The sequence below is a fragment of the Globicephala melas genome, chromosome 20 (assembly GCF_963455315.2).
Source record: "Globicephala melas chromosome 20, mGloMel1.2, whole genome shotgun sequence".
In the NCBI taxonomy this organism is placed as follows: domain Eukaryota; kingdom Metazoa; phylum Chordata; class Mammalia; order Artiodactyla; family Delphinidae; genus Globicephala; species Globicephala melas.
The window spans coordinates 13555071-13575655 of record NC_083333.1 but is presented as its reverse complement, the minus strand read 5'-3'; the positions used below and the strand labels follow the sequence as shown (position 1 = coordinate 13575655).

Below are 20585 nucleotides of genomic sequence, written 5' to 3'. Positions count from 1 at the left end.
GGCTTTGGCGGCAGACACACCTCGGGGGCAGGGGTGAGCCCAGGGGTGAGAGTGAGCGGGGAATCCGAGGGTACGAGACCTCGCAGCCTCCATAAGGATGCTGGGTTTTATTCTGTTTGCAGCGGGAAGGTGGTGGAGGGTTTAAGCAGGAGTCGGATGTGATCTGATGTGCCTGTGTCATGCAAGGAGGGCTGTAAACAGGCAGAAGTGCCCGTGACCCTGTGGGAGGCCAGGAAAGATGGTGGCAGCTGTGGAGATGGAGGGGAAGAGCTAGGTTGGAGACATCATCCTTAAGGGGGGTGGGTGCAGGAGAGACGTCATCCATAAAGAGGGGAGCAGGAAACAGAGCATGCGGGGGAGACCAGCTCAAGCGCCGGGAATGGGCACCCTGGGAGCCGGAGGTCAGCGGGTGGCGGATGGTGGGGGATGGTAGGGAGCCGGGGGAGTGGCTCATCCTGCTGCCGGTCAGCATCACCCAGGTCCCATCTTGATTCAAGCCCTCCTGGGACTCTGATACTTACCCCAGGGTTTTATCTCTCGGACCATCAAGGCCTTTTCCCCCTCACAGAAATTTTTCTGCTCACACGGTTATTAAAGCCCACTTCCTCGGGCTGGTTTTCCCAGTGTGGGCAGATCACTCAGCACATACTCCCTCTCGGGGAGGCAGATTGGGGCTCAGTACTTCAAATAATTTTTCTTTGGCTTTTTCGTCAAGAGGTAGCATTCATACAGTGGAGGGCACACGTCTTACATGTACTTGGAGTCACTTTTCAATGGCCAGAGCAGCCCCCTTGTGACATGGTGTGCCCCGTGTGGTGATGAGCTCCCCGTCAAGAGAGGTATTACAGTGTGGCTCAGAGGGCCCTGGGTCAGGGCAGCTGAGGAAGGGATCCTGCACTGGGAGGGAGTGGGGAGGTAAGTGGCGTTCTCCAGGCGTCACCAGCCCTTTTCCTTTCCCCTCTCGTAAAACAGCTGTTCTAACGGGATGTTAGAGGTGCAATCCATTCTTATTTTAGGGTGAGTGGTGGGAGACACAGCCTAGAATTGGAAGGACCTGACCGCTGTGCCCAGTGGCTGAGCTGAGAGAGAGCCCAGGTCTTTCCAGATCCTGGGACAGGGTTCTCACTAATGCTCCTCTCTGTGGTGGCAAAGGACCTATTTTGTTGTTGTTGTTCTTTTGTTGTTTTTTTAGTTTATTTATTTTTGGCTGCATTGGGTCTTCGTTGCGGTGCGCGGGCTTCTTATCGCGGTGGCTTCCCTTGTTGCGGAGCACGGGGGGCTCTAGGTACACGGGCTTCAGTAGTTGTAGCACGCGGGCTCAGTAGTTGTGGCTCACGGGCTCTAGAGCGCAGGCTCAGTAGTTGCGGCACACGGGCTTAGTTGCTCCGCGGCATGTGGGATCTTCCCGGACCAGGGCTCGAACCCGTGTCCCCTGCATTGGCAGGCGGATTCTTAACCACTGCGCCACCAGGGAAGCCCTATTTTGACCTGTTTCCGACTCCTCCCTTTAAGTATCAAAGCATTTGACTCTGGATCCCTGGTGGGAAAGGCTGCCTTGGAGGGGGGATAGCTCTAGGAGTGGCGCCCGCCAGGGTCCAGGAAGGCTCTGAGGGTTGATCTGCAGCCGTAGCTGTGGGAACAGTTGCTGGATGCCTGTCTGGCAGGGAAGGCCATGCTCGGGGAACCAGGGAGGCAGGGAGGGCCGGGGGAGAGCAGGAGAGAGAGATTCAGGCGTCTTTGAGGAGGGTCAGGCGAAACAAAACAAAAAGCATTTAATTTTGAAATGTTAATCTTTGCTTGCAAAATGAATTGGGTACTAAATTCCCATTTCAATGACTTGGCCATCTTCCCCGAGTCCTGATGTTTCTTTAAAGTAACTAATTTAAATACCATCCACCGAAGACTTGGTATTTGCCGAACACTAGGCGAAGCTGTTTCCATGTGTCATTTGTCCTGACATGACCGCGTCAGGTGGTTGCCATTATTTCCCCAGTTTCACGGAAGGAGCAGCTCAGATTTAAAGTGAGGGAACTTGCTTGGGATTCCCCGGCTGGGATGTCAAGCCTGGAAGCGGGCCCTTTCCCACTGCGGCTGCCCTTCAATCCAGCTTCTCCCCAGAAGTCACTACGATCTTTTATGCATGTGCGTTGGAGGATGCCACTGCCCAGCCAGTGCAAGAGAGGATGGCATGGCTCAGGGCTGGGGGTACCTGCGCCTGAGGTTACACACTGTCTCCCAGCTTAATCAAGATGCCAAGACTCCGCAGAGGGTCTAGCCAGCCCCAGCAGCTGCCTGGTGCCTGTGCTCTTGGCCGCATACCCTTCCTCCTCTTCTTTCCCAGGTTGTGGGGTTGAGGGGCACGCACATGGGGTGGCGGCAGCGATCAGGGCTTAAGCATCAGAGAGCACGTGGGGACAGGAGCGCCAGGAGAGGCGCGAGCTGGGGCAGCCAATACTCCTGCCCTTGTCCTGCCTCTGGGGCTGAGGACAGGGTTACCAGGCACATCGGGGTCCCTTCTGGGGTCTGTCTTCCCTGCGCTCCATTCCTTCTGGCTCCAGACGCTGATGTCACCTAAACGCTGCTGCTTCTCTTTCCTTCCTAGGCTGATAAGAAGGACCCCCAAGGCAACGGAACCATGGCTGGGTTTGAACTGCTGCTTCAGAAACAGCTGAAGGGCAAACAGATGCAGAAGGAAATGTCAGAGTTCATCCGGGAAAGGTGAGGCCTGGGCCCTCCCAGCTCCGGGGACTGGTGACAGCACCCACCTCGGTCCCTGAGCCCGAGGGAGTGAGCAGCCAGGGTGAGCACTGCACGCCAGCACTGGGCTTGGTTAGCGCTAAGGGGAGCGCAAGACGGGAGTCACAGGCTTATGGCCCTTGGGACACGTCTGGCCAGCAGATGTGTTGCTTTGGCCTGTGTGATGTTTTTAAAGATATGAACCAACAACAGCAAAAGAAATTGGTGGATGTTACATTAAAGTCTGCATATCTGGCATCTCTGGGGAAAGAAGAAAGTCTGGCTCCATGGCTTTGCATCCCTCATGCAACAATTGGCTGGAGCTGAAGAGCAGCCGCCCCTGTACAGGGAGTGTGTGTTTCCAGTTTGCCACAGTCCCCACTGCTCCCTAATGTCTCCCCACGCAGACTGCTTGGCCCCTTTGCTTATCTACGCATGCGCCACCCTCATTTGAAGAGCCGTTCCTTAACGTAACAAAAAAGGAGACTGTTACCTTTTCAATTCATCTTTGAGCCAAAGCCATGTCCCAGGCCTGGGCATCCAGAAACCCCCACCCTCCCATTCCTGCTTTCAGGGAGCTCAGCCTACTGGGAGAGTCAGATAAGGTCATTACGGTAAGTGCAGGGATTATAATAGTGGTTTGCCTGCCCGTAGATGAAACAATAAATTCAGCCTAATGGAAGTGGGGAGAGCTACAGAGAGAGAAGTTCCTTCTTCATCTCCCCCCTCCTCAGTCTCTCCAAGTTCTGAGACCCTGTAAAGCACATACCCACACACCTGCACACTCACACAGGTGCACATACCCCCCTGTTCCACATGTGTGCCGTCTGGAGTTTCCAAGGCACACTGGAAATATTGATAGTAAATGGCAATATGTTTTTTAAATGTTTCTCTTTTAATTATAGCAGCAATAATCCAGTAACAGTTCTCTGGCATTTGAAGGTGTCTGTTTTCCTTAGGAGGCCCATTTTCTGTTGGTATAATCAGATCTTTATTTTATGACCCATTAAACCGGTAGGAGATTGAGAGATTCTGTAGCTCAGGTGTGAGAAAACGACGGTAGGAAACAGGCCAAGAGGAAAACGGCTAGAAAACCCTAGCTTAGGGTTTACACTTTAGTAAAGAGGTCGTGTTAACAAATAACTGGAACCTTCCACATGAGAACACTGGTCTTCCCTGGGACAGGTGGACTCCTGTGACTTTTCTCAGTCCACCTGGGGTCTTGTAGAGGGGGACCTTTCAGAGCCGGGAGGGGTGGGAGCTGAGGTGCAGAGGTGAGAGCTGGGCCGGGGCTAGGGAGTGGGGTGGGGGTGGGGGCATGGCAGACATCCGGTAAACCACGTGGCCACAGCTTAGGGGAGTGATGCCGGCTCTGGAGGGGACGGGCCTCGTGCCCGGTGCGTGCGGTGGGCATTGATGAGCCTTTGGAGGTTTGAAGCTGAGAGCGTGACATGGTGAGATCTGCTTTCTCCAGAGAAATCCTGGCTGGAGGCTGGCCGTCCATGTCCTCCTGGGGAGGGGAGGGACTAAAGGCTGAGTGGATGGAGAGGCAGTGATGGAGGCAGGCTTGAGAGCATGTGGAGACGGTGGAGCTGGTAGTGAGAGGAGGAGCGAGACTGAGCCTCTCAGCACCGAAGCAGGAAGTGATCATGACTCAGAACACTGCCCTGGGACTCTGTCAGGCCGCCCTTCAGCTCCTGATCAGCCTGGAAGCAAATGCTGCAGCCCTGGGCACAGCTCTGGGGTTTTATTCATTTGCCCAGTGATGGGCCAGGGGCCTCTCTGAGGCCCCAGCCCTCTGGCCAGCTCTGGTCGTCACAAGCGCAGCTCCTCGGGGGACCACTTAGGCAGTGACTAATACCATGACAACACATTTTACACGGTTGTGCCAGATAATACTGAACGCTCCCCGGAGAGCTGCCTTGACAGTGTGTCAAGGGCCTGCCTGCCGGAAGCGAAATCCAAGGCAACTTCCCTCTCTGGGGAAGTGGAATCCACTGCAGAGCTGGGCACTGCTGGTTTCCATGGAAATGCCTGCACCCTGCAGGCTTGGAAGTTGGGGGCCCTGGTGTCTGGGAGAACGTAGAGAGGGGTTCTGTTCCTGCTTCGGAGGGGCCGACGCCACCTTGCAGGCTCTCAGCCCAGAGCTCTGGGGCTGGGAGAGGGGGCAGCCGTGGTCCATCATGAGTTACATTTCTTCGTTTAAGCGTTTGCTGTGTGTCCAGCCCTGTGCTAGGAACTGTGCAAACGACCACTCTTAACCGCACAGCCTAGGACACCGGTGCATATGCCTCGCTTTGCAGATGAGGTTCAGACAATTTCGTTCATTTATTCATTCAACGTGTATTGATTAAGCACCTACTGTGTGTCAGGTGGACAGACAAGAGCCACGTACTCGCAGAGCTTATGGTCTGGCGGGTTCGTTTACATGTTCGTTACTAAGTAGCAGGGCTGCAGGTCAGACCCACAGTCTAGTGCTGGGGAGCTGACATGTTGGATTTTCTCCCTTTGCAGGATAAAGATTGAAGAAGAATATGCAAAGAACTTAGCTAAGCTGTCTCAGAACTCCTTGGCTGCCCAGGAGGAGGGGTGAGTAGGGAGGACAGTGACGGGGGTGGGGAAGGAGAGGGGACACTTGGGGGGGGTCCCTTTTCACTGATCGCTGATCGTTGCCATGGTCCCATAGGGATGGGGAGGTCTCCATAGACCCGGCTGAAGGGGAGTGCCCATGGTTCAAGGTGGGCATTCATGGTTCAAGGGGAACATTCATGGTTCAAAGTGGGCATTCATGGCTCCAGCTGGCCAGCCGTGACCCCAGGTGTGGGCATTCACCCTCAAGGTTGGTACTTGCCTATTATCTACTGTCTAGCGGCCAAGGGCCTCCTGCCAGATGCTGGAGTATGTCAGGACCCCCTCTGCCCTGTCACCTGGTAGCTGGGAACCAGCCTCCAGATGCCAACCCCTGCTCCCCTTTCGCTGAGAGCAGGCTGGTAGGAAACTATGTGTGACAGGATTCCACACCCAGCCCCCTTGTTTAGAATTCTCTCCTGTGGGCCTGAGGCCCAGGCTCCCCTCCCCCTCCTGCTGTGACAGTCCAGACCTCCTTGGGTGGGACCCAGGCTGGGAGAGGCTCAGCCCCACCCTCCCAGCCACAGAAAGATCCCTAGTTGGGGAAAGACTGTAGCCTTCTCCGCTCCACCTGTTAACAAAGAGTTTCATCCTGTTGGTGGGAATGCAAAATGACGCAGCCACTGTGGAAAACAGTCTGGCAGTGCCTCAGAAAACTAAACATAGGGTTACCGTATGATCCAGCAATTCCACTCCGGTTTATATCCAAAAGAATTAAAAGCAGATATTCAAATACATGTACACGCATGTTCGTAGCAGCACAGTTCACTATAGCCAAAAGGTGGAAACAACCCAAATGTCCATCAAAGGATGAATGCATAAACACATTGTGGTCTATCCACGTTGGATATACGGGTATATGATGAAATATTATTCAGCCATAAAAAGGAATGAAGTACTGATCCACATTACTATGTGGACGAACCTCGAAAACATTATGTTAAGTGAGAGAAGCAAGACACAAAGGTTGCATGCTGTATGATCCATTTATATGAAATGTTCAGAATAGACAAATCCACAGAGACAGAATGAAGATGGGTGATTGCCAGGGGCTGGGAGAAAAGGGGACTGCTAACTGTTTAATGGGTATGAGGTTTCCTTCTGGGGTGTGTTCATCTGCTTGGGCTGCTGTAACAGAATACCATAGACTGAGTGGCTTAAGCAACAGTAATGTAATTAATCATGGTTCTGGAGGTTGGGGAGTCCAAGGTCAAGGTGCTGGCAGGGTTGGTGTCCGGTGAGAGCTCCCTCTGCGTTGCAGGTGGCTTTTCCTCAGTGAGGAGAGACAAAGAGCTCTCTGGTGTCACTTCTTCCCCACCCGTATGACCTCATTTAACCCTAATTACTTCCTTAGAGACTCCATTTCCAGATAACAGCCACACCGTGGGTTAGAGCTGCAACGTCTGAATTTGGGGAACACATTCAGTCCATCACAGGGTGATAAAAATGTTTTGAAACTAGAGGTGATGGTTGCACAAGATGGCAAATGTAGTAAATGCTTATCCTCTTTAAAGTGGTTAATCTTGTGTTATGTGAATTTCACCTCAATACTGAAACAAATACAGAGTCTCAGGAGGTTAGAGTTGAAAGGTCCCCCGAGGTCCTCTCTCTAATCCGACCTCCCTCCAGTGCAGCCTCTGTTCGAATCCCTCCTACAAGGGGAAGTGAGCCCCCGGGGATGGAAGACATTCTGTCGTGGGATGGCTGTGGTCGTCAGAGAGCTGTGATGTTGAACAAGGCCAAATCTGCCTGCATGGCTTGAATCCTTCAGGCGATGGGGCTTTGCCAACCAAATGTGGCTTTGATTAGGGCCTCTGTGTGGGCTCGCTGTCTAGCCAAGAGGCCGCCTCTGAATGGTTTTCATTGACCCAGCAGGCCACTGGGTGGTCCTGCGCGGCCAGTGTCTCTTCCAGGGACATAAATGAAGTTGCCTCCGGCTTCCTCCTACTCCCTGCACCGGGCCTGAGACAGGGCAGGAAGGGAGCTTGTCGGGGAGTCTCCCCTCCAGCCTGGGCAGGGGGCTTTCCTAAGTACCCCCATGCCCTGCAATGCAGAGCTGCTCTGGAAGAGGCTTCCACCTCCTCAGCCTGAGCTGCTGCCAGGGACACTCCGTCCGGCCAACACGCACAGCATATGCTCCCGGCTGCACGAGCCAGGAGTCGGCCCTCGCCATCATGCCGTACACACGTGCGCCCCCAAACACGGGGCAGCCCGCCACACGCTCACGTTCCAGCATCGGCGCTGCTCACGTGCAACACAGCCAGGAACACATACCCCCCATCTCCCCTGCGAGCACGCACCACCCCCAGACACACGCTCCTTCCGGAGGCGCCTGATGCCGCCCCTACGCACAACCTGCAGCTACCCTGTTTTGCATTCACCCACAGCTTTGCACGCCAGCCCGTCCACCTGAAACTTTCCAAGCGCGACGCCGGAGCCTAGAAATGCGGGGCAGCCTCGGAAGGTGCGGACGGGGAGACTTGAGTTGTGCTGTGTCCACATTAGATGCCACAGGGTGTGTGCACATTGGTAAATAAACAGCATCAGATGATTCGTCCTGCCTCCAGTTCTGCGCTCCTGTGGTAGTTGTGACAGTAACATGTGTTTAGATTCGGCTCAGACGGTCAGCTGGAACCGCGTGAGAAATGATATCTCGGGTTTGGGGTTTTGTTTTGTTCTTTCATTAACCTCTTATCAGATGAAAAAGAATCTCTCTTCAGTGAGAGAATTTCTAAATGGCCTTTTTTTCTAGCTTGTGACGTGTCTCCAAGGCGGCTGGAATATGGGGAGGGGAGAGGCCTGCTCGGGGCTGGACCAGCCCAGACAGGCCCAGCTGAGTGTTTGGAGGGACGTCCTCCTACTGATGAGGGCCCAGCCTGGAGGCGGGGCCGAGGACATTGTCCTGAGCGTGAAACTGTGCTTTTGCCCTTTCCTCCCGATGACCCTCAGATGACAGTCTCAGGCCACTGTCACTGTCCCTGGGCCAGTTACTGGCCACGTGCTCTGCTGACAGCAGACTTACAGTCTCTCGGCACCACCAGGGCTTCTGGGCTCTCGTGTGTACCTCCTGCTGGCTGGCGATAGCTCAGCTGCGGGGAGAAGCCCCCTGCAGCCCCCTTTCGTCAAACTGCCCCCCCTCCTGGGACTGCTTCCGTAAGCTTGTTGGCTTTCCCTGTAGCTGTGTGATCCATCTTGAGATCATCTTTGTGTGTGGCATAGGTCAGGGGCGGGATTCCTTTCTTCGCTGTGGATGTACAGTTGTCTCCGGGCCATTTCTTGAAAGGCTTGTCTGTTCTCCATTGAGATACTTGGCACCTTTGCTGCAAGCGCGTCGCCTGCATCTGGGCAAGTCTCTTTCTGGACCTGCTGTTCCAATCCCGTATCTGTATGACTATCGTGACCACTTCCACTCCCTCCTCCCCCCACCCTGGACCCCCTACCCGTCCGCCCAGTCAGGTAAGGAGCCAGGCCACCCAGTGTGGGCCCAGCCCAGCTCCCGGGAGCCCAGGCCCTTCAGGCCAAGACAAATGCCAGCAGCTTGGATCGCTCCGATTCTCACTGCATCTCTTCTCGGGTGGCCCCCCAGCTGGGATCACCTGAGGGGACCTTTCTTTGCTGCCGGACTCGAAGATAAAATCCATCCGTCATTTCCCATATACAGCCGCCTCGGCCTGAGCCAGCACCATGAGCAGACAGGCCCGGACTCTGACCACAGAGATCGGTTCTGTTCTGTCCTGTTGGGTAATTCTCAGCTGCTGGCCGCTCGGCTCACAACCCAGAAGCCTCGCAGCCTGCTGTCTTTGAATCAGCTTTCTGCCCCTCAAGTGTAATGAATTCTCTGGGGGAAGTGGCTTTTTGATGAAATTAAGTCAACGGACCATTCAGCCCGGGTTTACCAGCTGGCTGGAGAGGTCTCGAGCAGACGTGCAGGAGTGTCGTTTTGAAGGTCATCGAGGTTCAGGAATTCCCAATCAGGGACACAGGGGCGCGGGGGCCGCGTTCAAGAGTCCGGGGGGCTTAGGAGATTCCTTCTACTTGGAACATCTCCTACCAGTGGAAAAGTTACTAAGCTTAGAGGATGTTGCCCTTCTCTGGTCGGCTGTGGGCAGCACCGCGGTTCACAATCCAGAATAGGTACTAGTGGGGGGCCATGCTCCTGAGGATGGTGTTGGCGAGCCTCCTCTGCTGTGTGGGCATCCCTAAGAGGCTCCTAGACCCAGGTGGTCCATCTTTGCCCTCCTTGGAAGTCAGGCCGCTGGAGGTTCGCCCGCAAGCAGGGCTGCGTGGTGCCTTCTGTTTGAGAAGAGCTTCTCCCTGAAAAGGCATCCGTTCTCCTTCCCTGGCTTGCCAGCGGGCGTTTCCAACCCTCAACAGTAAACCAGGGAGGAGCGACAGGAAGGCCAGAGACAGTAATGGGCCAGGTAGTAGGGTCCTCACGGCACTGTACCCCAGCTCCCTCTCACACCTCCCCAGTCCTCTGGGCTTCTGGGTATTTCCCCAGGCACTCGACTGTCTGCTGCCATCTATTCTCTCAGCTTGGTTCGGGAGGGCTCCTCTGCTCACATAGGTCGAGGCGTGGCGCTCAGGTTTCTTTTGTGCCTGGCCTCTGCCTCGTCCAAGTCCACGGTCTCTTGTGTCGTACGCTCCCCCGGGACTCGGGGTCGAGACCCACCATCCTGTCTCAGGGAGGGCCGTGGCCTCTGACCTGAGGTCGGTGTGGCCTCCCCGAGCTCATCGACTCCTTGGTGTTGCAGCTCCCTGGGAGAAGCGTGGGCGCAGGTGAAGAAGAGCCTTGCCGACGAGGCTGAAGTTCACCTCAAGTTCTCCGCCAAGGTAAGCCCTCCCTGGGTTGGTCCTACGCACCGATGTGCTGCTGAACGTCTAACAACGGTCTCTCCAGGGTGTGGTGTTGCACAGTTTCCATGGTGTAAATCTCGAGTCGGGAAGAGATGCTACCATTAGACCGTGCTCCCCCTGTACCAACAAAATAGCATCAGTAATCATAGAGCGTGGATAAGAGTCAGATGGAGTTAGGAGGATATGAGGATATGTATTACCTTTGTTTTTAATATAGTTTGTTAATTTTAAGTTTAGATCATTTAATTTTTAATACTGGCTGTCTTTAACAACCAACTCACAAAATTCCTCCAAATTTAACGCTGGGCTCTGATGAGCTGGTGCGAGTAACCCCAGCACACGTCTGCGAGGTGAGGGTAGATGCCCCTCAGTTTCTCGGGTGAGCCCCTGAGTGATGAAACTGCACTTCTGTGTTGCTTGGCTTTCAAAGGAATGCATTGGCATTTTCTATCTCTTCTTAGTGTCGGGAGAGACTAGACTATTTCGAAGGGAGAATTTTTTTGTTTTGTTGTGTCTGTTGTTACCCAATGTCAGACTAGGTAGCTGACCCTTCTTTCCATTGGTCCAAAAGACTCTAGCACCGTGCCCTTGGACAGTGATGTTTCTCTCCTACTCACTCTGTCTTCAGGACTCAGAGTGGTGCCTGGCACACAGTAGATGTCAATAAATATTTTCTGAAGTTATGACGATCTCCTCTCGACCCCCTAGTCTTTTGAGGCCTACTTTCTGCCAAGATTTCTCCGTGTTTCCAAACAACCCTCTTTTCCCCACTCCCTGTCTCCTGTCTCCAAATTCCCTCTCAGGCTCTTAGCTACTTTCCAGGTGGAAAATAAACCCAAGAGTCTAAGGGGGAAATTCACACTAAAGTGTGCGTGACTGATGGGGCCGCCCACTAGGATGCTTGCCTTCTAAAGGACGAGAGCCCCTGGAGAGGGGCATCATTCCCGGTGACCTTTGCCTACTGGGTCTACGCTCTTCCTTCTGCCCTCCCACAGTCACGAGCCCAAGAGGACACTGGGACAAAGCGCTTAAACCCTCTGAACCCACATTTTTTTTTTTTTTTTGCGGTACGCGGGCCTCTCACTGCTGTGGCCTCTCCTGTTGCGGAGCACAGGCTCTGGACGCGCAGGCTCAGCGGCCATGGCTCACGGGCCCAGCCGCTCCGCGGCATGTGGGATCTTCCCGGACCTGGGCACGAACCCGTGTCCCTTGCATCGGCAGGCGGACTCTCAACCACTGCACCACCAGGGAAGCCCCTGAACCCACATTTTAACATCAGGGTGTAAAGGAGGAGGATGCCACTTGAACGTGGCATCCCGCAAAGATGGCTGCCCCTTCCCGCGACTTCCGCACTCAGTGCTCCCAGGTCTTATGTCTTTTCTAGCACTTCTTCCACAACAGTTGTATTTCTGGGCTTAGTGCGCTATTGGAAGCCAGGAAACTGACTTTGTATCCAGGTCTCCACCCCACCCCGTGATGGTTCTCTGCACGCCGAGGGCAGGATGAGTGACTCGTACGGCTGAGATGTGTGAAGGAGCTTTATAAAGAGCTGGGCTGGGAGGAAAAACAGTGCGTTACCAGCTCCCTGCTCCTGAAGGATGCTGGAGCCCCAAGACTGAGTTGACACCCAGATGTGAGTGAGAATTCCTGGGCCAGCAGTGGCACACTAACCGCAGACACCAACACTTGGCAAGGAACTTGCCTCTCAAGTACTGGGAGAGAAGGGAGCTCCGTGAATGGGTCTCTTTTGAGCCTTGCGTACAAAGCAGGGAGTTGTTTTTAAGCTGTAGATCACGGTAGTGTTCCCTTTAGGTCTCCCTTCTCCCTCCTAGCCCCCAGCAGCTCCAGCTTCTGCGGTGGTGGAAACTTCCGTTGACTGTGAGATGCATGCAGAGGCTGCCACTGTGATGGGACTGGGAGCCGGGTCTGCGAGCTTCTGAAGGGTCGCCTGCCGCAGCCCCAGGAATCCTGGTGGCATTTACTCTCCATCAGCAGGCCGTCTGATTCTCGATCGTTCGTAAGGTGCCCAGCGGGTGACAGAGCACTCCCCCCGTGCAGTGTTTTCCTCTAATCTTTCCTTTTACTACTGCTGCTCACAGCAGTACGTCTGGTCACCAAACTGGGTGGGTTTTCCCCACACCAACCAATTCCCTGACCCCAGCTGGGGGTCCTACAATTTAATTCAGTTCTGACACTAACTCCCCCAGGGTCAGCATAGGATCCTGCAGGTTAAGGACTCAGTGCTACAGGACCAACCCTACTTCAGATGGCTATCATAAGAAGTGGGTCCCCAGGTTACCCACAACTTCTGTCCAACTTGGCTGCAAATCAGGGGTTCCCGTGACCCCCTCCTCAGGTTTGATTATTTGCTAGAAGAGCTCACGAAACTCAGGGGAACACTTATTAGGTTTACCAGTTTATTATATATTAAAGGATAGGATAAAGGCTAGAGATGTGTGTTCACGTCTGAGTGTGTTCACCAGTCCAGAAGCTCTCTGGGCCCTGAGATTGACAGATTGTTATAGAGGTTTCATCACATAGGCAGAATCAATTATTAACTGAATCTCCAGCCCCTCTCCTCTCCCCCTTACCAAGTGATGGGGAGGGGGCTGAAAGTTACAAGCTTCTAATCATGGCTTGGTCTTTGTGGTGACGAGCCCCCGTCCAGGAGCCCAGGCAGAGGCACCTCATTCGAACAAAAGACCCTCCTATCACCCAGGAAATTCCAAGGGATGTAGGAGCTTGGTATCAGGAACAGTGGGTCAGAGACCAAATATTAGACCAAAGGATGCTCCTGGGACCTTTGTTGTTTAGGAAATTGCAAAGGCTCTAGGAACTCCAGCCAGGAGCTGGGGACAAAAAGCAAAATATATATTGGTTATTATATCACAGTATCACGGTGATGTAAGTGTTAGGTGTAGGATATAATTCATCTCCCTCAATTTTATCAGCTACTGTTCAAGACAGCATCTCCGTTTCACAAATGAGAAGGAACAGAGGGGTTAAATCGCAGCCAGTGGTCACACAGCCAAGTGGGCTCAGCTGCTGAGGAAGCAGAGGAGAGGACTGAGTGAATTGCAGCTTTGACCCCCAGACCTTTTCTCCGGGCGGACCAGTGGCATTTAAAACACAGAACCCTGTTCTGAAGAGCACTCTGCCCTCTCTTAAGGACTGTCCAGGGCAGTGCAGTCCGGCCCTCCAAATGCCGGGATGTTTTAATTCAGGGCTGACTTCAGGTAGCTGACGGGAGGCTTCTGAAGAAGGTTCACACAAAATTCACACATAGATGTTTCTCTAAGAATGTCTGCTGCCTCCAGCCCATCGGGCGGTGTCGGTGCCCTCGGGCAGTCATGGTGGCAGCCCAGTGGTTGTGTGACAATTCCTTGAAAAGGCTCCAAAGAGTATCCGTCCGCCCTGGATAATACGGCTCCGTGTGTGCGACATCCATTCTACCGTCTGCTCCAAAAGGCTCGTTGAAAAATTCCACCCCGCATGTTCTGTGTCGGGGGCGAGAGCTCTTTAAGAAACGCAATTTCATTTCAGGAATCGTTTAGGCTTTTCTAGTCTCCTAGCTCGAGCCATTGTTCATAGCAACAGGCTGGTAGAGAAACAAGATTGCTATATATAAAGGAATTTATGCCCGCTTCTGGGTGAAGAAGGGAGAACAGAAAAATGCCTTCTGATGGGAGAAAATCTAATCCTGCAATCGAAGCCATGCATTCAGCCAGAAGATTTTGGGGGGCACAGTGAGCCTCAGGAGACATGACTTTTATGTCAGTGCCATCACTAACAAGCTTTATGACCTTGGGCAAGTCACTTAGCATCTCTGAGCTTCCGTTTTTTTCATGTGTGAAATGAAGAGGTTGGACCAGATCAGTGACCTGAACCTTACTTGACTGTGACCCACCGTTATACATTTTCCATGGCCACCTGGAGCACACAGGTATCCACCTCCAGATATCCGCATACAGATACACATGTACGTGGCTAAAACAGCTGTTGGTGAAACTACTTATCCTTCTGCCTAAAATGCACTCTGATATTTTCGTGTCTGGGCTATGCTCATCTAAAAGCAGGTCCTGACCCACTAAAATGATTTCACAACTCTTAGTAACCCACTGGACTAGATACAGGCATACCTTGTTTAATATAGCACTTTGCTTTAGTGTGTGTGTAGTTTGTTTTGTTTTGTTTTAACAAATTGAAGGTGTGCGGCGACCCTGCGTTGTCAGGTGATGGTTAGCATTTTTTTTAGCAATAAGTATTTTAAAAATTAAGGTATGTGCATTTTTTAAAACAAATTTATTTATTTATTTATGGCTGCGTTGGGTCTTCGTTGCCGTGCGTGGGCTTTCTCTAGTTGCAGCGTGCGGGCTTCTCATCGTGGTGGATTCTCTTGTTGCGGAGCACGGGCTCTAGGCACACAGGCTTCAGTAGTTGTGGCACGGGGGCTCAGTACTTGTGGCTCGTGGGCTCTAGAGTGCAGGCTCAGTAGTTGTAGCACACGGGCTTAGTTGATCCGTGGCATGTGGGATCTTCCCAGACCAGGGCTCGAACCTGTGTCCCCTGCATTGGCAGGCAAATTCTTAACCACTGTGCCACCAGGGAAGACCCGGTATGTGCATTTTTAAGACATAAAGCTATTACACACTCAGCAGACTACAGTATAGCGTACACATCACTTTTATGTGCACTGGGAAACCAAAAAAATCCATGTGACTATTTATTGCAGTCTTCACTTTATTGTGGTGGTCTGGCCCCAAACCCACAGTGTCCCCGAGGTCTCCCTGTGGTCTCTGAAATTCCTGCCAACTTGAGTTTTCTCTTACTCTCTTCTGATGAGTGACATGAAAGGAGGAGACAGGAATTCTGAAAGGCAAACCAAACAGCTTCAGTAGCCTGTGGCATCCAAGCCAGGCCAGCTCAAGTTCACGCGGACAAGCTTCCGGGGAGGGCTTCTGCCTCCTGGTTCGCCAGAGATGCTTAAACGTTAAGAATGAGTATAAAAAAACACCCAGCCAACTTTCTTCAAGAAAAAATTAGCCTTATTTTCAAAGTACTTAAAATACAGAGGGAGAATCCATGGGTCTGCCATCCACGGGGTTGAACGCTTCTGACAGCCAGTAGCACGATGTTTCCAGAATGTCATTTGGAATTGGGGGAGAGCTTGGGTGTGTTGGCAGGATCCTGGGCCCTTCTCCAGACCACAGAATCTGGGGCCAGCGCCCAGGACTCCTGAGTACTGATAAACCTCTGCGAGGTCACTCCTGGGTACATGAAGTATGGAAATCCCTCAGAAAGAGACCGCGGAGTTACTGGGTCAACAGGCTGAGTTAACCCACGTAGAGCCCCCCGGCAGGAGCCGGTTCCCACGGCAGCCAGTGATGCAGCCCCTCCCCCTCCTCCCTCAAAGCCTAATCTGTGTGGGGAAGGTGTTTTCTTGTTCTCAGCAGCGCTCAAGTTTGTGGCATCTTACAAACTGCCACCAGATGGGGGTGTTTTCCTGTGCAAGGAAGCTTCCAAGGGCTCAAAAAAATGATAGCGGACGTTACAACCAACAGGAGGAAGAGAAGGGCGTTTGTGCAGCCCGCTCTCTGTTAGTCTTTGAAGGTTGTCCACCAACAAAGCATCGTCTTGTCACCCGGGGCATTGGGCCCTGAAGATCTAAGTAGAAGAAGGGTCACCCACTGTGCACCAGCTCCGGCCGGAGGCTGCGGACACAGCAGTGACCAAGCCGGCGTGGCCCCCACCCTCCTAGAGCTCACAGTGATGTGTAATCGGTGCTTTAGGACCAGGAACACATCTGTCCTTGAGGTCTCTGGGGAAAAGATAATGTAGGAAGAAGGGGCCTAGTGAAGGGGAGGAGGAGAGCGATCACAGAACCCCCGAGGTGGGATGTCGTCCATCCAGGGAAGTTCAGCTCTGCTTCCCAGAGGGGCGGATGGAGGCTGAGGGACCCTGGAAGGCAGATTGAGGGGGCCCAAGGGGGCCAATGGGTGGGGCTCTGAGAGGCTGAGTCGGGGGGCTCTAGGCTGTGACTTTGACCACAGCAGGTCCACATTTGTCTGTTTTCTTATCAGATACATCTCATGTTCACACACCCCCCCCCCGCAAAAGTTTTAAGTAAAAGTTCTCCTTGCAAAGAGAGTGGAGTGGGAGAGAGGGAAGGAATGGAAGAGAAGGAAAAAGCTCGAAAAGCATCCTCACCCAGCACCTCTCAGAGCATAAAGGACCCTTCTCTGTCCCTGGGGGTGCGAGGCCAGTTCATTCTGGTGCGGTGGGGTTGCGCCAGCCTCCATGCAGAGACCAGCAGGCACAGTTCAGGAAGTGGGGGGGTGGCCCTGAGCTCTTAACAAGACCTCCTCGACGTCCAGACCGTGAGCAGATGCTCTGCGGTCTCAGCACGTGGCACGTAGTAGCTGTCCAATAAGTAGAGCTGCCCCGAGATCACCTGATTAAATGTCGCCCACGCAGCAGTCCCTGTGTTAAGTGCTTGGGGACACAGAGATGGTGGCTTGGGTTCTGCCCCGAGAAAGCTCCCGGGTTGGAAAGAAAGGGAGCCGGACACCTGAGCAAAGCCCTGGAGGAAGCTCTGGGGACTTAGCGCAGGAAGGGGGTGCCCACAAGGGACTCGAAGGCTCCAGGTGCTAACCCGTCCATTGGTGTGAACGCTGGGACGTGGCCAGCTGACGTGACTTCCTCGACCGCTACCAGATCAGCAGCCACTTGTCTCTGACCTTCCGGTGGGAAGGCCCCCCATCCTTGCCTGCAGGGTCGGGGGCAGCGCCCCCTCCCTCCACTTGCAGCTGCTGCCCCGGGGTCCTGAGTGTGTCTCCCCCATCGACAGCTTCACAGTGAGGTGGAGAAGCCCCTCATGAACTTCCGCGAGAACTTCAAGAAGGACATGAAAAAGTGTGACCACCACATTGCAGACCTCCGCAAGCAGCTCGCCAGCCGCTATGCCGCGGTGGAGAAGGTGAGGCCCAGGGTGCCAGGGTGGGAGGGTCCTGCTGGAGGGGAGGGGGCTGGGAACCAGCAGGGGCTCCGTGTGCCGAGGCAGAGGTTTGTCCCCCTGTGATAGGATCTGGAGGGGTGGGGAGTATGAAATCCCCCTCCCCCAGCCAAAGGGTAGGTGGGTCGCTTCCCCCCGGTGCTCAGATTCTGAGTAGGAGTGGGCGTGGCTGCACCTGCCGTGGAGGGCATGGGGGCCTCCATCCGGCACATGAGACAAGGTACACCCTGCTTCTGTGGGTCTCGGAGCCTGGATGTGCTGTCGGTCCACATGGGGCCCCCCTTTGCCTGGGTCTCACCTGGCAGATTCCCTCCTGACGGAATCCCCACCCCTGCCAGCAGCTACCACCAAAGGGCCCATCCTGCCCCAGAATGGGGAGCCTGGCGCTCCCAGCTGCTAAGCGCTGCTGGGAAGTGATGTCGACCTTTGTGGTCCCTGCCACCCCGGAGAAGCTGTGATTTTAGGACCGCTTGGGTCCCCAGGACGTGTGCATGCTCCAGTGAAAACACGCTCTGAGGGGCTTGCTCTGGGCCAAGAGATGGGGATGAGAGGATGCTTTGCAGCCCCCACGTGGTCCCCAACTGGCTGGATGATGCTGGTCTAGCTGCTTAGCCTGTCGGAGCCACTGTGGCCTCGTCCACAAAAGCAGGGAAAAGAAAGGACTCTTACCTAGAAAAGGGGAAGCCAGGCCCCGTGTGCCCCATAGGCCCTTCCTGGCTCTGAGCCCATGAACAGCTTCACGTCCTTGGACCCCAGGCCCGGAAAGCCCTCACGGAGCGGCAGAGAGACCTGGAGATGAAGACCCAGCAGCTGGAGATAAAGCTGAGCAACAAGACGGAGGAGGACATCAAGAAGGCGCGGAGGAAGTCCACACAGGCGGGTGAGTGAGGCACCGTCGCCCGCTGCCCCCGTCCATCCTCACCTGGTCACAGAAACACAGACAGGAGGGGCTGAGAGATGGCGTGCCCGTGAACGTGCACCCCACAGGCTGGGGTGGCGGGGGGACTGTGGAGCGGGGAGCAGACCCGGCTGTGTCCAGGCCGTGGCAGGGGACAGGGCTCCCCACACCCTCCCTTTGGGCCAGAGGGCTCCTTCTGGTCCAAGCCCTGGATCTCTGGCCAGGAGGTGGACAGACTCTTCCAGGCACCCGGAATTCAGGGGTCCTGTCGCTGCGTGGAGCTCCTAGGGGAAGTGCAAACCACACCCACCCAAGCTGTCCCACCTCCCCTGGGAGTGATACTCCAAAGGTTCACCTCTGGTGATGGGCTTCTGCCCCAGAACAGAAGTCAACATTTTGTTTAAAGAAATAACCGTATTTCAGATTTTCAACAAAAGATTTCCCAATGAGTCGGCTTCTGCTTCCACCTAGAGGTAAAAATTAGCTAATGCACAAGGAAGGGGGAGAAAAACCAGTGAGAGACAGTAATCTAAAAAAGAAAATTGTTAAATATTTCTAAAAAACCAGTTTCATGGTGTACAAGGACAAAGCGTTTTGCTGTCTGGGATTAAAATGTGTGCTGTGGGACTAGGGTTTGGATTAGATGGTCTCTAAATCCCTTTCACCCCAACTTCTGGTGGACCTGGTATAATTAGTTCATTATAGGATGAAACAGCCACCTTCGTGACATTTTGAAATAAGGTGGTATAAACATGTCATAACAAAATAGCGTAATATAAATACAGCGTTTTATATAAAGATCTTTAATGCACAGTGGTAAAGTATTGGATGCAGAAACGGAAGCCACAATATACTTGTTGGGAGTAGGAAAGGGAACCCAAGGATGGGAGAGGCACATTTAAATTAGTTTAATTCATTAAACTATTAAAACATAACATTATATTACAAAGACAATACTGCTGCTTCACAAAAAATTTTAATCAACACGTAAGAATATAAAATCTTATTCCCCAGATATAATCACCATCAACACATCCTAGTGTTTTAATTTTTTTTAGTGTTTTTTAATATTTAAATTTATAGGGACTTCCCTGGCGGTCCAGTGATTAAGACTCCGTGCGTCCAATGCAGGGGGCCCGGGTTCGATCCCTGGTCGGGGAACTAAGATCCCACGTGCTGCACAGCACAGCCCCAAAAAAAAAAAAAAAAAATTCATAGACATAAAATCATATGACACTGTGTTCTGAACTTATATTTTAATTGATATATCTTAGAGCTAGCTCTGTTCCATCCCCCATAAATTTATTTCCCCATCCATTCATGTACTTCTTAAATAGTTGAACAGCGTGCAGGTATATGATCATATCCAGATTTCTTTCATCATTCCCCCAATTGATTTTTATAAGACTTTTAGATTGTTTCAGAGTTTTTGCCAATGCCAGCGATGCTGTTACTGTAAATGCACCTCAGGGGTGGGGGGAACAGAACCTGTGTATAGACAGTGTAGAGATGGGGTCGGGCTTTCGGGGTCAGAGGCTCGTATCCATGTTGATAGATGTTTCCAAGTTGCTTTCCAGCGAGGGGCGCCCACCAATAGCTCTGTGAACGCCTGTCCCCTAAACTCTTTGACAGCACGGACTGCTCTCAGATTTTGACATCGAAACTATCTGGTGAAAAATAGTATTTTGTTTCTAATTTAATTTACACGCTTTTTGAGAGGAGTTGAGCATTTTAAAACTAGACTTTTATAAATCATCGTGGCTTTTTTTTTTATGATTCATTCATATGCTCTCCCCATTTTTATGTCAAATGGCTGGTCTTGTTCTTATTGATTGATTGATAAGGAAAATTAACTTTTTGTCATTTGAATTGCAAATATTTTTCGTAAGTTGTTTATCTTTTTATTTTGTTCTTTGTGTTTTCTTTTTCTTTTTTTTTGGGGGGGGGTGTGTGCTTATTTAATCTTCACTGTGGCTCTATGAAGGTACCATTATTATCCCCGTTTTACAGATTACGAAACTGAGGCACAGGCAGGGTGAATCAACTTGTCCAAGATTGCACGGCTAGTAAACAGTGGAGCTGTGTGACAGCCCAGATCTGGTTCCAGAATCCATGTCCTTAACCTGTACTGTTCAAAAGGGCCTGATTTCAAACCCTTGGGATGCCTAGAGAAGAGACACACCTACCTTCACCTATACTATTTCCTGATGTTGCAGAAGTTCCTGAAGCATGTCGTCAAAATCAGGATCAACAAATAGGGCTTTGGGAGTTTCACACGGTGTTTATAGGGTGACCCCGCCCACGGTCAGGCACAAGCTCTTGGTGGGAATGCATCTGCAATGAAATATCCACTTTCTTCCCTATAGTTCAGTCTTTCTTGGGATCAAGGGCCCAGTCTTGGCCTTGAACCAAGGGAAAAATGAACAGAGCCTTGATTTGGGGTTCTGTTACTCA

The 20585-nt window shown here is 52.7% G+C and overlaps 1 protein-coding gene across 7 annotated transcripts in view; it reads left to right on the top strand.

Annotated features, from left to right (window-relative positions):
- GAS7 (growth arrest specific 7) overlaps window positions 1–20585 on the top strand; it is a 200447-nt gene that overhangs the window by 171034 nt on the left and 8828 nt on the right. For all 7 annotated transcript variants that reach the window (XM_030861414.2, XM_060290881.1, XM_060290879.1 and 4 more), the window contains 5 exons: window positions 2603–2718; window positions 5251–5325; window positions 10119–10197; window positions 17069–17197; window positions 17990–18113. In XM_030861414.2, the coding sequence (XP_030717274.1) occupies window positions 2603–2718; window positions 5251–5325; window positions 10119–10197; window positions 17069–17197; window positions 17990–18113 (523 nt within the window). The remainder of the gene's footprint in view (window positions 1–2602; window positions 2719–5250; window positions 5326–10118; window positions 10198–17068; window positions 17198–17989; window positions 18114–20585) is intronic.